Genomic DNA, 14,846 nt, shown 5'->3' on the forward strand with positions numbered 1-14,846 from the left:
GCTTTCATTTAAATTCTATATACAGCAAGCAAAAACAATTAATAAATTGTCATTTAATGATATATTGCTTGTTTAGGTGGTACTTTTACACCTTTTATCCAACTCTTAAAGTAAGTTATACATCCAAGTCTTTTACTTCTATTTTAACATTTATTGTTATAACGGCTGTACTTTTTATCATTACTGTCTTTTTCCTTCAGTATACTATCAAACTTCTTTCCTGTAACCGAAGAGTCAACATTTGTTTTAATATTATTATAAATATGTGCACCAGTTTGAATGTGCTTTTGAGATTTTTTTATGAAATTTAATTATTTTAAAAAAGTTTTCATATTTCTTCAACGTTTTTGATTGTATGTAATAATGATTTTTAATTATTATAATGATGTGCTATGCATAAATCAACATGTTTAATGTGGCACTTGACTGTATGTGTAATTTGTATAGTGCTTTTTCACATCTATATGCTCTGTATCAATTTAATCAATAAATTTTTATTCATAAAGTAGTTTGAGACAAAATTGTCTGGGACAAAACCTCCGGATGGAAGTTGTCCTGTTCGAGACAAAATGTCAGAAACAAAATTTCCGAGACGAAATGTCGGGTACAAAATTTCCGAGACAAAATGCCACATACAAAATATATGGAACTGAAATGTAGACTGGGGTTTAACGTGTGACAGCCCATTAGTGACCACTTGGTTGGAACAATTGCCATTAAATGACTTGCCCTATGATACATACGCCCTTAATAACATCGGGGTTTGTTTTTTTTGCAACAGAATAAATACAACTTGTCTTATGTTCGACTAGTAGCCTACATATTGTTCCAATAATTCCCATCGTGTTTTCAACAATTGACAATACGGTCTTTCAGAGTCGTCAGGATACTGGTATATAATCTGTAAATATTATTTACTGCCAAAAAGACTATAAAAAGGTATAAAAATATGGGCTTTCGCTTTCTTACCCTAACCTTCTATAATAGTATAGTAAAGTGGGGGAAGATGGGCCACCTTTCATTTATTTTTGCCACGGCGCCGTAAGTAAAATTAAAAAACTATGCTTTGATTGGTAAAGCAAGTTACTTTTATACATTGTGACCAATTTTTAAAGGTAAAAGCCAAGGTTGCACATCGTGCACAGGAACATCGACGAAAAGCTTTTATAGCTGCACCGCGCGCCCATAAAGCGCCATACGTGCACTGGCGTCCCCAACAACGGTATTTACAGCAATCTCGTGTCATTTGTTTGCACATTAATTCAGAAATATTGAACTCCGCATAGGAGATAGCTGAAATGCAAGTTGCAGAAACTATTATACTGACTTAGCTGTAGCAGATATTACAATGGGAAACGGGTGTATGTCTATAACGGCAGGTACGTATTGGCATTTTCAATACTGTTTATAATTTCTTAATTTTTTTGATATAAGTTTTATTTTTTTTGTAATTTTTAGTGAAAACTGCCGAAGTATCAGTGGTCAAATACAAATTGTTGGTTATTGGAGACCCTGGGGTTGGAAAATCTTCAATTATTGAACGCTACACAAAAAATACATTTCCTCAAAACTATTCACCAACTAAATTACTAAATATAGGAAGGTATTTTTTTGTGTTTTACTAATTTCATGGGGCACCAAACTTTTTATAATACAGGGCAGGCAGGTATGATGGTTTAAAATTAGTCCGGCGCCGAAGCACAGTTAAATAGCATGCCTGCCTCCAACCCAGAGGTAATGGATTCAAGGCTTGTCACTGCTGCCATTGTGGGCGTATGTGTCCTTGGGCAAGATACTTAACTGTAATTTCTCCAACCCAGTGGTCACTAATGGGTTGTCCAAATGATCAGTCAATTTAAATAAACAAATAAAAAATCACCCACAAAGTTACATACATGGTAACTCGTAAGCTGGCATGAGGTGTTTGAAACAGAACACACGTGTTATAACGCCTGTCATTTTCGAGCCACGCAAGGATAAAGTAAGTTACATTCATTCAGTTTTTTTACTTTATATAATGCAATTATTCCATACTTTGATTTTTCTTCCAGTGTTGTTCGAAAGTTAAGCGTTCCAGACCAAAGAATTGTAACCGTTGAGTTATGGGACATACCAACATCAGACACCCTTGAAGTTCGAAAAAATTATTACTTGGATACAGATGCTGTAATAGGTAACTTGTTTGAAAATTTTCATAGTGTAACGGTCATGCCTTTTATTGAAAAAGTTTTATAAATACTTTTATTTTATATATATATGTGTTTCTGTTTTATGTCAATTTTTTAGTACTACCTATCTTTTTACTTTTTGTAAACTTACGATTTTCGTTACCATGACCAAGAAACAAATCAAACATTTTTATATTTTTTGAAATAATTTAGTCCAACGTCGTGGCACAGTGGTTGTCGTGTCTGCTTCTAACCGAAAGGTTACCGGTTCAAGGCTTGTCGCTGCTACCAGTGTCAGTGTATGTGTCTTTGGGCACTCAACGGTATTTGCTCCAACCCAGTGGTCACTAATTGGTTGTCTAAAATCACCAAAAAGTTACAATCACCAAAAGGTTACACACATGGTAACTTGTAAGCAGGCACAAGTTGTATGAAACAGAACACACTTGTGGTAACTCATGAGTGGGCACAAGCTGTATAAAACACAAAAAACATAACAGCTATGTTTTACAAGTATCCTTTTCCTGCCTCACGAGTATAAAAAAAGTTACATTCATTCACTTTTTAGTTGTGGTGGATGTATGCGATGACGATATGCTAGAGCTTGCAACTCAGTGGAAACAAGAAGTTATAGCTAACATACGACATACAAAACCAAGTGTTGGACCCATGTTGACACCAGAAGTAAATGGAACAGGGCAAGTAAAATGATTATTTTTTTTATTCTGGGAGATAATGATACACCCTTTCAATATGTTGGAACATGCCGAGCAGTGGCGCAGCCAGAAAAAAATAAGGGAGGGGGGGTTTAATCAAAACATTTTTCAAAAACTTTTTTTTTGAATTTTTTTTTGTTTGTTTTAAAAGGGGGGGGCCCCCGAAACCCCCCTGGCTGCGCCACTGATGCCCAGTATATGCAAACGGGAGCATCTAACCTTGACCGAGCTGTCAGGGAAAAATCTCTCATTCATTACCATTAAAGTCCTTCTCGCCTACCCCCGGGGAAGTGACAAGCTCCTTAAACTGGGAAGGTCTATGCAGTAGCCCCTGGGTGTTAAGGTAATGGGCCAATCCTGGCCTTCATCCTAGGACCCATGGCGGGCCACGCTGCAGGACCTCACCCATATAGAATGGAATAATAGAAGTAATATGATAATGATATTCTATGGGTAACAGTAAGGGTATCTTGGAATGACATGTGACCCTAACTTTTAAAACAAAAGTGACATCATTTGTTTTAGTACCCAAAGTTTATACCTGAAAGAAATTTTACTTTGCTGTTAAGTATGTATACAAAGCCAATGAAGTTCCTTATGTTCGATAGCTATGCATAGAACTGCATTTTAACAATGTTACCCCAGTTTTTACCCTGCTGTTAGGTGTCTATACAAACAAGCAGAGCCAAAGTATATTGCATCCACCACATTAATCAATGAGGTTCTCTGTGTTTAACAACTATGCGTGGAACTGCGTTTTAGCAATGTCACCCCAGTTTTTACCCTGCTGTTAGGTGTCTTTAAAATCAAGCAGAGCCAAAATACATTGTGTTCGCCACATTAATCAATGAGGTTCCCTATGTTTAACAACTATGCGTGGAACTGCGTTTTAGCAATGTCACCCCAGTTTTTACCCTGCTGTTAGGTGTCTATAAAAACAAGCAGAGCCAAAGTACATTGCATTCACCACATTAATCAATGAGGTTTCCTATGTTTAACAACTTTGAGTGGAACTGCGTTTTAGCAATGTCACCCCAGTTTTTACCCTGCTGTTAGGTGTCTATAAAAACAAGCAGAGCCAAAGTACATTGCATTCACCTCATTAATCAATGAGGTTTCCTATGTTTAACAACTTTGAGTGGAACTGCGTTTTAGCAATATCACCCCAGTTTTTACCCTGCTGTTAGGTGTCTTTAGAATCAAGCAGAGCCAAAATACATTGCATTCACCACATTAATCAATGAGGTTTCCTATGTTTTACAACTAAGAGTGAAACTGCGTTTTTTAGCAATGTCAGCTCGTTAACACCTAAATAAAACTTAATGCGTATAATGGTATGTAATTATTTTTACTTAACCTTAAAAGTTGACATTGGGACTTAAAGTTTGGCAATATTAGAAATTTGCCAATAAAAATTATTTCTGGCAGTTTAATGGAATTCCATGTTAGAATTTTAAACAGCATTTTAATTGTGGTGGATTTCACATTATTCAAGCATTATATATATATATTTGAATGCGCAATAACTAGTATATACAGCCAACAAAACACTGTATACCCTTAACAGATTATAAAAAGGCAGTTTAAAATCCCATTAACTAAATTCTTAGAAAACTTTTCCGCTGAAATCCCAAACAAAAGAATAAATTGAACAGTTAAAATGATGAATTAGGACCTGTGGTTCATTTTTGACTGTTTTGTGACCGCAAACGTGCTTGCCTACCTTACGCAAATACTGACGGATTAGCGCTGACGAAATACTTGGTGGTGTCTTGTCTAGGTTGTATAAGGTCATAGTAGCTTTTGTTAGATAAGAATTGAGGTTCTGTCTTCACTTAGGCATGCCTCCCTAAGCAAACAGTATGCCCTTTGCTTTGTTTGGTCTCAGCACACTTTAATTATTTGATCTGGCGGTGATTAAATGTAATATTACATGGCTATGAAACCTGCTATCGTATGAAAATGGCTTTAGCTTTTAGCCTTCCTAGAAATTAGAATTTTTTTACCGTTATCATACTGAACCTTTTTTGATAAAAAAGTTGTAAATTGTTTTTTTTATGTTTTTATTAATGTATTTCTTAACCTTGTGAATTTTTTTTTTCATAGATTTTTATGCAAAACTTATACAAATTGTTCTGTAGTTTTTTGTTTTAATTTATGATTCTTAACCTTTTGAAGGTAATGGTAATGGGTGATTACATAAATTTAATATATATATATATTATATATTTACTTTTTTACTTCTATATAAAAAAAATTGTACAAAACTATTTTTTTTTTGCAATTTCAGTGTTTTTTTTTTCTTAGTTTTTTTGTACCAACAAAAATATTTTACAATATTTTATTTTTTTAGGGTTGAAAACCTAAAGCCTAAAGCTGGATCAATACCCGTGCTACTACTTGGCAATAAATTTGATGTTGTAAGTTTAATTAAAAACTTATTTCGACCAATTTTGCCTTTTATCAAAAACATTCGTTCTTTTTTATCAATAAGCGTGTTTTAACAACTGTTGTTTTACCGTTACTACCCGTCTTTTTGCTTTGTCAACTCTCATGTTCTTCGTTATTGTGACCGAAGAGACGAAATCAATTTCATTCATTCTTTTTACACTTTTTTTAGGCGAAAAGACGTTTTGTGCATGAACATATAGCATCAGATGGGCTTGCTTCTAAAGTTACATTCAGCCACAACAACAACAACAACAACAATTCAACGTATCAACAAATTTCAACAGATCCAGTGCCCCCTCAAATAAACATTAGTGATGAAAATGATGATATGAAAAATCACGTGAATCAAAATGGTGATATTCATGATGAAAGCGATCATATGATAGTTGAAAGTCATGAAAATGAGGGTAAGACTGTAGAGAATCATGAAGATGATGATATTCATAATGGTGATAAAGTAATCATGGATCATGATATTGTGAATGAGAAATCACGTGATGAACATGAAATATCTAATGAAAATGGGGACAAACATGATGAAACTCATGAAGCTGAGGGTAAAAATCATAAAATTAGTGAAGATCATGATAAAGATCATGAACTTACTGAAGATCGAGATAAAATTCATGAAAAATCAGATGAAAATGATAAAAACCAAAATGAAAATCACATTAATGAAACTCACGAAAATGGTGAAAAGGAGAAAATTATCAACCATGAAGATGATACTAATCATATGATAGATGATACTCATGAAAGTGATGTGATCATGAAGGATGATCATGAATTATCGGGAGAAAATCATAATGAAAAAGGTATATTTTATATATATGTACAAGGTTGGGATTTTTGCAAACTTTTTTTGTAGTGATCCCTTTTAATTTTCTAAAATTTTCCACTACCTTTTAGGGTTAATAGTGTAAAATATATTGCCTCTAAGCTTGAAGTTGCTACCATTCAGGGTATGTGCTTTTGAGCAAGACACTTAACGGTCATTGCTCCCACCCAGTGGTCACTAATGGGTTGTCCAAGTTATCTTAAAGAAAATAAAAACAAGCGCCAAATAAAGTTACATACATGGAAACTCGTAAGCGAGCATGGGGTGTACGAAACAACACCAGTGTAATAATGACTGTCGTTACCCATAAAAAACTCGCATACATTACATTCTGTAACTATTACCTGTTATCTTTAGGTTAAAGTAAAAAAGCCTAATTTTTTCTCCATTAGATGCACAAGATGAACTAGTTCATTCAACGCAAAAGAAACTTCAGAAATTATTTCCGAAAGATTTGGAAAATAAAGACCACCTTCACAATGGTGGTTCAAATGTAAGTTATTGGTATAATATATATAATGTAGTAGGGTGGGGGAAAATGGAACCCCTTTAACAAGAAATTTCCAAATATCCTGATCATGTTTTGAGCAATTAACAACATTATATAGGAGTCGTGAGGATACGGTTTTATAATTCTTTGAATGTTCTTTGTTTACTACCAAATGTGACGAGAAAATCGAATAAAAAGGTGTCCCATCTTATTCAGCCTACTATATATATATATTATATTTTAATTTAGGAAAAATATTATACCAAAAAAAAAATCTGTAATTGTTTTTAGATTTCCAATGAAACTTTGACAAAACCCAAACCCCCAGCAGCACACACCAATATACAGGAACCAAATATCGAAGGGTCTATTATAAGCGTTGCTACGTGCTCGACACTGCCACCGTGTGTGGATATGTTAGAGCAAGCTGCAGAGGATAGCGGTTTCGTATCAGGGTGAGTAAAAGTTTTTGTTTTAATGTTTAAAAAACTCGACAATGAGCATAAGTCTATGAACAGGTAAAAAAAAAAAAAAAAAAAAAAAAATATTGTTGCTATAGGATAATTTAAAAAGCTAATTAAAAAAAATATGTTTTTTTGTTTGTTATAATATTATATATATACTGGTTTTGCTGTTAAGAAGAGTCAAAATTCGACCATGTATGGTGTATAGATTGGGATATAACATACATTGTCAGAGCATATTGGTGTATGTGCTCAAGAAAACTATGTTTAAAAAGAGAAAAAAGTATTTTTTTTACTAAAAATATTAAAGTTTTTTGTCTACAGTAGGGTGGGGGAAGATGAGACACCTTTAGCACATAATATCCAAATATCCTGATCGTGTTTTAAACAATTAACAAATTTTCTATAGGAGTCGTGATACGGTTTTATAATTCTTTAAATGTTTTTTGATTACCACCGAATGTGACGAGAAAATCGAATTAAAAGGTGTTCCATCTTACCCACCCTACTAGAAACTTTTATTGTCCTATTAAAACATCTATATATATATATATGTGTTTTTTATATATGTTTTTTGTGTAACACTTTATATTTTTTTTAGAATTCCAGTTTCTGCCAAGGACCCCAACGGTGGCGTGCATGAGGCCATACAATCTCTTGTTCGCCACCTAATGGTAAAAACCTTGAAAAGTGCCCCTGACCGAAAACGAAAAACGGACGAAATTTCAATGAAATCTCATATCAGTGTGAGAAAAAGAACAAAAAAATCTGCGAAACAAATTCCAGGACAGGAGTTTGAGCAACTGCAGGTTAGTCTATTGCAAAAGTTTTCAAACTATTGTATTCTATATGGGTGAGGTCATTGTCAAAGGGTCCAGAATTCAGGCAAAAATTTGACCCATTACCCTAATATATAGTCATATCTATGCGTATGAATGAATGTAACATGCTTATCCTTGCGTGGCCAGAAACAGCAGTCGTTATAACAAGGGTGTTCATACACCTTGTGCCAGCTTCAAGTTACAAAGTATATATTACTTTGTGGGTGAATATTTTTCGGGAGATTTTTTGTTTTTATGTATGGCTGATAATTTAGACAACCTATTAGTGGTCACTGGGTTGGAGCAATTGCTGTAAAGTGTCTTGCCCAAAGACACATACGCCCACAATGGTAGCGGCAACAAGTGCACCACAAGCCAGATAAAAAGTCAAATTTATAAACTGTGTATTATAGTGTGTGTAGCATGAATTTTATAAAGTATAATATAGTAGGGTGGGGGAAGACAGGACACCTGTTCATTCTATTTTCTCGTCCCATTTGGTAGTAAACAAAGAACATTCTAGGAATTTTAAAACTGTATCCTGACGGTCACGACCTCCATAGACCGTCGTTTATTGTTTAAAACACGATCAGCACATTTAAATATTATGCGCTAATGTGTCCCATCTTACCCCACCCTACTATATATTATAGGAAGTTGGGATTATAGAGATAGATGAAGTCATACGAAGGTGTAATCCAGCTCTTCATGATGCAGATGCGTTAACATCAGCTTATAGAGAAGCTATTCATGATTTTAAAAGAGTAAGTTTATTTTTGTGCGAATTTTTGACGGTTTGGTCTAATTAAGAATTTTCTTAAAAATTTTGTTATTTTTTTTTTACAATTTTTTTTTCAAAAAAAGATTTTGCAGTTCTTATAATCCCCCTCCCCAAATTGAGACTTGATTTTCAGTATAGTAAGTTGGGGTAAAATGACCTACATTTTCATTCTCATTTATCGTCACATTTGGTAGTAAACAAAAAAATTTACAGAATCATATGACTGTTTACCTACAACTCTTAAAAAAAAATCATTTTTTTTAAATTTTCTCGTAAAAATTTATTTTACAATTCTTATAATTACCCCCCCAAAAAAAAATTTTTACAAGTTTTCTTCAAAATTTAGGCTTGCTATAAGAAGAACTTAACAGGCAGTAGTCGGATCAGCATTGAAGAGTGTATTTCTGCTCTTAAAGAGGCAGTTGCCTCTCCTCTAGGTGGAGCTATAGAAAAAACAAATGTCAAAGCACGTTTATTACTACATGATACTACTGTAGGAAAACGTAAGTTTTTTTGTGTTTTTTTTTAAATGTATTATTGTTTTGTATGTTTATATACATCATGCTCACTGTTAAGTTATAACAACGGTGTATTTTTAATTTTTTATACACCAGACAGAAATGGTGTATTCGTACACCTCTTGCTCACTGTTGAGTTATAACATGGGTGTCTTCTTATACACCAGACACACATGGTGTATTCATACACCTCATGCTCACTGTTGAGTTATAACATGGGTGTCTTATACATCAGACACACATGGTATATCCATACACCTCATGCTCACTGTTAAGTTATAACATGAGTGTCTTATACAGCAGACACACATGGTGTATGACACTCATATTATATCATGCATTAAAACTCAACAATCGCTGTTAAAGTCACAAACTTGAACCAGCGGTGTTATAGTTACACACATTAGATAACTTTATGTACATAGTCATTGATTTACAGCATATGTGGTAACAAGTATGACGTATTTCGTAACTTTAAATCAAATATTTTATAACTCCAATGTCAGCTTAACGATTTGTCTTAGCTACAAAATATTAGTGCTCTGTTTCATACACCTCGTTCCAGCTTACGAGTTACCACGTATGTTAAAGGATAAGGCAATGCTTGTGTAAACTAATTGTGGCAGTTTTTGCTGTAAAATTTGTATTTACTTTGTGGGTGATTAATTTTTTGTGGGTGATTGATTTTTTTTGGTGGATTTTTTCATTTTTTTTATGTGTGGCTGATAATTTGGACAACCCATTAGTGACCACTGGGTTGGAGCAATTGCCGTTAACTGTCTTACCAAAGACACATACGCCCACAATGGTAGCAAATATGTAATTTGTGCGTAATTATTATTAAGCACAAGGTGTATGAAACAGAAAACCCTTTTTTTTAACGACTGTCGTTTCCGGCCATGCGAGGATAAAGCAAGTTACATTTATATTTATACCAATTTTTTCATTGCCTTTTCACAGACTATTCTCTTGTTTCTGAGGAGTTAGATGGCTTTATAGATCTTCTAGTAGTAGATGGCAACCATGAATATGTTAACACAACATCTACTGATCTGACACCTGTATCTGAACCAGTCAGAGCAGTATTGGAAGTCTATAAAACTAAGGTAAAAAGGGTAATGGGTTCAAAGCTCGCAGCTGCTATTGTTGGTGTATGTGTCATTGGGCAAGACGCTTAATGGCAATTGCTCCAACCCAGTGGTAACTTATGGGTTGTCTAAATTCTTAGCCATGCATTAAGTTGTTCAAAAAATAGTCACCCACTAAGCTAAAATATAAATAATATAAGCAAGCATGAGGTTTATGATACAGAACATCCATGTTATAACTACTGTTGTTGCCCTGTCTCGTAAGAATAAAATAAGCCAACTGTGGCCTAAAACTAATGTATATTACAACTACAAATTTTAATATAATATAGTAGGGTGGGGGAAGATGGGACTTTTTTATTCTATTTTTCCATTTGGTAATAAACAAAGAACATTCAAAGAATTATAAAACGGTATTCCTATGATTCCATAGACTGTTGTTAATTGTTTAAAACAGGATCAGAATATTAGGATTTTATGTGCTAAAGGTGTCGCACTACCCCACCCTACTATAGTTTTTAATAATTGAGGTCTTTGAAGATGGAACAATTTTTTACATTACGTTTTTTTAATTTTTATTTTGTAACAGGTACACAAATCTTGTGGTGCAGTCACACAAACTGCCGATGAAATTGAACAAGTTTTAACCCAGTTGTGCAAACAAGTTGCAAATAAAGAAGAAAAGGTAGAACTTATATATTATTGTCTATGTTTTGTCCAGATTTTGTTCAAATTTTCGTCCATGTTTTGTCCAATTTTTTTTTCAAATTTTTGCCTATGTTTTGTTCATGTTTAATCACATTAAACTTAGTTATAAGAACGACTGATGGTTTACTGTTATCTCCAGATGTTGTATACTACTAGTACTAACTAAATAGATAAAATAAAGTTATAAATATAGTGAGCATTAGGTGTATAAACACACCAAATGTATCTCTCTCATAAGATAACACACACATGTTATAAACCCATAAAATAATACAAAAAAATTGGTATTATCATTAAGTATATCTTTCCAATATCCAGGCATGGGAAATGGCAGTAGCAGCGGGATTTTCGCAATCTACTGTACGTCGTATATTATCCAGTCTTGCACAGAGCAAAGCTAGGATGGTGGGGACCATACAGCAAGTAAAAGAAGCTCGAAAACAAGTTTCAGCAACTCAATCTCGCATTAGAGCTGCATTACTTTTTTAAATTCATGTTTAAAGACAAAAAAATTCTGAAAATTTTGCTATTTTTTTTTTTTTTTTGACAGTGGTTTTTACATCATAGGGTAGGACTAAATTGTGGGGTAAAATTGATTAATAATATTTTCATTTTTTCTCCTAAAATTGTTCTGTTTAAAGGTTTTGATTTGCAATTGTGTGGTACATATTATATGTGTATTTACAATTAGATTGTGTATTAAAAATTATAAAAACTGGCAAATTTTTAAGCCCTTGATCCTAAAAATTATGTTTTTTAAAAGCCACTGTTAAAATTCTATTTATATCAAAAACTACTGTTAAAATTTTCCAAAAACGAATACCCTCGCAAAATATGTTAAAGCCTGCCACTTGGCAGAGAAAAAAATTAATTCAATAAAATCTATGACTAGTAGGGTGGGGAAAGACGAGACACCTTTAGAACATAATATCCAAATATCCTAATCGTGATTTAAACAATTAACAACAGTCTATGAAAGTTATCATGTTACAGTTTTATTTCTTTAAATTTTCTTTGGTTACTATCACTTGGGTCGAGAAAATATAATGAAGTGTCCCATCTTGTCCCATCTTCCCCATCGTACTTTACATTTTATCCGGAACATTTCTTGGAAAATGTTTTATTCCTGGAATCCTGGTTGCAAAAGCACTTGTTTAAATTTGTAGTTTTTTTTTTATTATTTTCTTGATACTGTACTGTGTAGGCACTGTCTAATCAATTTTCTTCCATCAATTATAACCGAGATTTTTCTACTGAATACATTGTTATTATATATATAGTAGGGTGGGGAAGATGGAGCACTTTTTTATTCCATTTTCTCGGAATCTCGGCCTATTTGGTAGTAAACGAAGAACATTCAAAAAATAATAAAACCGTATCCTCACGACTCCCATAGACCGTTGTTAACTGTTTAAAACACGATCAGGATATTTAAATATTATGTGCTAAATGTGTCCTATCTTTCCCCACCCTACTATACCATTACAACTGTATGAATATTATAGTTTTACTGCAATATAGAGCTGGAAATAATAGTTAAAAAATAAAAACAGATTATTATACCAGCTTTGAATTGCCATATTTTATTTTGAAATATTAAAATATCATATATTTTTGTGTAGCAGTAAAAAGTGTTACATTTATATTTTCACTTATTTTAATTTGACACTGTAGTTTTATCTTTTTAACTTTTGTATATTTTATTCCTGCACTTTAAAATCAAGTTTTGCAGTAGATACTGTAGGTGCTTACTGTTTTTAATCATTCATTTTTTCCATGACAAATAAATTTGTTACTCTGTATTGTGTATATGACTTGTTGAATGGAACTTATTTTTTCCTCATGTATATAATTTGTGATATATATGTATAGTTTGGGATATATATTAGTATAGTTTGGGATATATGAGTATAGTTTGGGATATATATTAGTATAATTTGTGATATATATGTATAGTTTGGGATATATATTGGTATAATTTGGGATATATGTGTATAGTTTGGGATATATATTAGTATAGTTTGGGATATATGAGTATAGTTTGGGATATATATTAGTATAATTTGTGATATATATGTATAGTTTGGGATATATATTAGTATAGTTTGGGATATATAAGTATAGTTTGGGATATATATTAGTATAGTTTGGGATATATTAGTATAGTTTGGGATATATGAGTATAGTTTGGGATATATATTAGTATAGTTCGGGAAATATTAGTATAGTTTGGGATATAGGAGTATAGTTTGGGATATATATTAGTATAGTTTGGGATATATGAGTATAGTTTGGGATATATATTAGTATAATTTGTGATATATATGTATAGTTTGGGATATATTAGTATAGTTTGTGATATATAGGTATAATTTGGGATAAATAGGTATAGTTTGGGATATATATTAGTATAGTTTGGGATATATATGTATAGTTTGGGATATATATTAGTATAGTTTGGGATATATGAGTATAGTTTGGGATATATATTAGTATAATTTGTGATATATATTAGCATAGTTTGGGATATATATTAGTATAGTTTGGGATGTATATTAGTATAGTTTGGGATATATGAGTATAGTCTGGGATGTATATTAGTATAATTTGTGATATATATGTATAGTTTGGGATATATATTAGTATAGTTTGGGATATATGTGTATAGTTTTGGATATATATTAGTATAATTTGGGATATATTAGTATACTTTGGGATATATATTAGTATACTTTGGGATATATTAGTGTAGTTTATATGAGTTTAGTTTGGCATATGTACATTGTTCAAGATATATATGAATATACTATTTAAAAATATATATACCAAACTATACTTATATATATCCCAAACTATACTAATATATCCCAAATTATACTAATATATATCCCAAACTATACTAATATTTCCCAAACTATACTAATATATCCCAAACTATACTAATATATATCCCAAAATATACTTATATAACCCAAATTATACTAATATATATCCCAAAATATACTTATATAACCCAAATTATACTAATATATATCTCAAATTATACTAATATATATCCCAAACTATACTAATATATCCCAAACTATACTAATATATATCCCAAACTATACTAATATATCCCAAATTATACTAATATATATCCCAAACTATACTAATATATATCCCAAACTATACTCATATATCCCAAACTATACTAATATATATCCCAAACTATACTAATATATCCCAAATTATACTAATATATATCCCAAACTATTCCAATATATCCCAAACTATGCTCATATATCCCAAAGTATACATATATATTCCAAACTATACTAATATATATCCCAAACTATACTAATATATCCCAAACTATACTAATATATATCCCAAATTATACTAATATATATCCCAAACTATACTCATATATCCCAAACTATACTAATAAATATCCCAAATTGTACTTATATATCCCAAATTATACTAATATATATCCCAAACTATACTAATATATCCCAAACCATACTAATATATACCCCAAACTATACCAATATATCCCAAACTATGCTCATATATCCCAAAGTATACATATATATTCCAAACTATACTAATATATATCCCAAACTATACTAATATATCCCAAACTATACTAATATATAACCCAAATTATACTAATATATATCGCAAACTATACTAATATATCCCAAACTATACTAATATATATCTCAAAATATACTTATATAACCCAAATTATATTTATATATCCCAAATTATACTAATATATCCCAAACTATACTAATATATATCCCAAAATATACTAA

The 14,846-nt window shown here is 31.9% G+C and overlaps 1 protein-coding gene across 2 annotated transcripts; it reads left to right on the forward strand.

The window, feature by feature from the left end:
* Positions 1-1,094: 1,094 nt before the first annotated feature.
* Positions 1,095-11,893, forward strand: LOC149734777 (uncharacterized). 2 transcript variants are annotated; one of them, XM_089879959.1, is made up of 14 exons: positions 1,095-1,379; positions 1,459-1,603; positions 2,052-2,173; positions 2,737-2,866; positions 5,238-5,304; positions 5,505-6,150; positions 6,566-6,666; positions 6,955-7,118; positions 7,729-7,936; positions 8,602-8,712; positions 9,076-9,232; positions 10,208-10,353; positions 10,925-11,020; positions 11,362-11,893. In XM_089879959.1, the coding sequence occupies exons 1-14, from the start codon at positions 1,349-1,351 to the stop codon at positions 11,530-11,532; spliced, it is 2,295 nt and encodes a 764-aa protein (XP_089736085.1). In that variant the 5' UTR covers positions 1,095-1,348; the 3' UTR covers positions 11,533-11,893. The 2 variants fall into 2 exon arrangements, with proteins under 2 accessions (XP_089736085.1, XP_089736086.1); XM_089879960.1 differs by lacking the exon at positions 1,459-1,603 and having other exon boundaries at positions 1,140-1,379.
* Positions 11,894-14,846: the final 2,953 nt, after the last annotated feature.

The sequence above is a fragment of the Ciona robusta genome, chromosome 6, assembly GCF_009617815.1.
Source record: "Ciona robusta chromosome 6, ASM961781v2".
NCBI lineage: Eukaryota > Metazoa > Chordata > Ascidiacea > Phlebobranchia > Cionidae > Ciona > Ciona robusta.

Coding starts and splice junctions, on each gene's coding strand:
- LOC149734777 (XM_089879959.1), top strand. CDS start 1,349: ATGGGAAACGGGTGTATGTCTATAACGGCAG. Junction 1,380..1,458: donor GTGTATGTCTATAACGGCAG/GTACGTATTGGC, acceptor TGTAATTTTTAG/TGAAAACTGCCGAAGTATCA. Junction 6,151..6,565: donor AGAAAATCATAATGAAAAAG/GTATATTTTATA, acceptor TTTCTCCATTAG/ATGCACAAGATGAACTAGTT.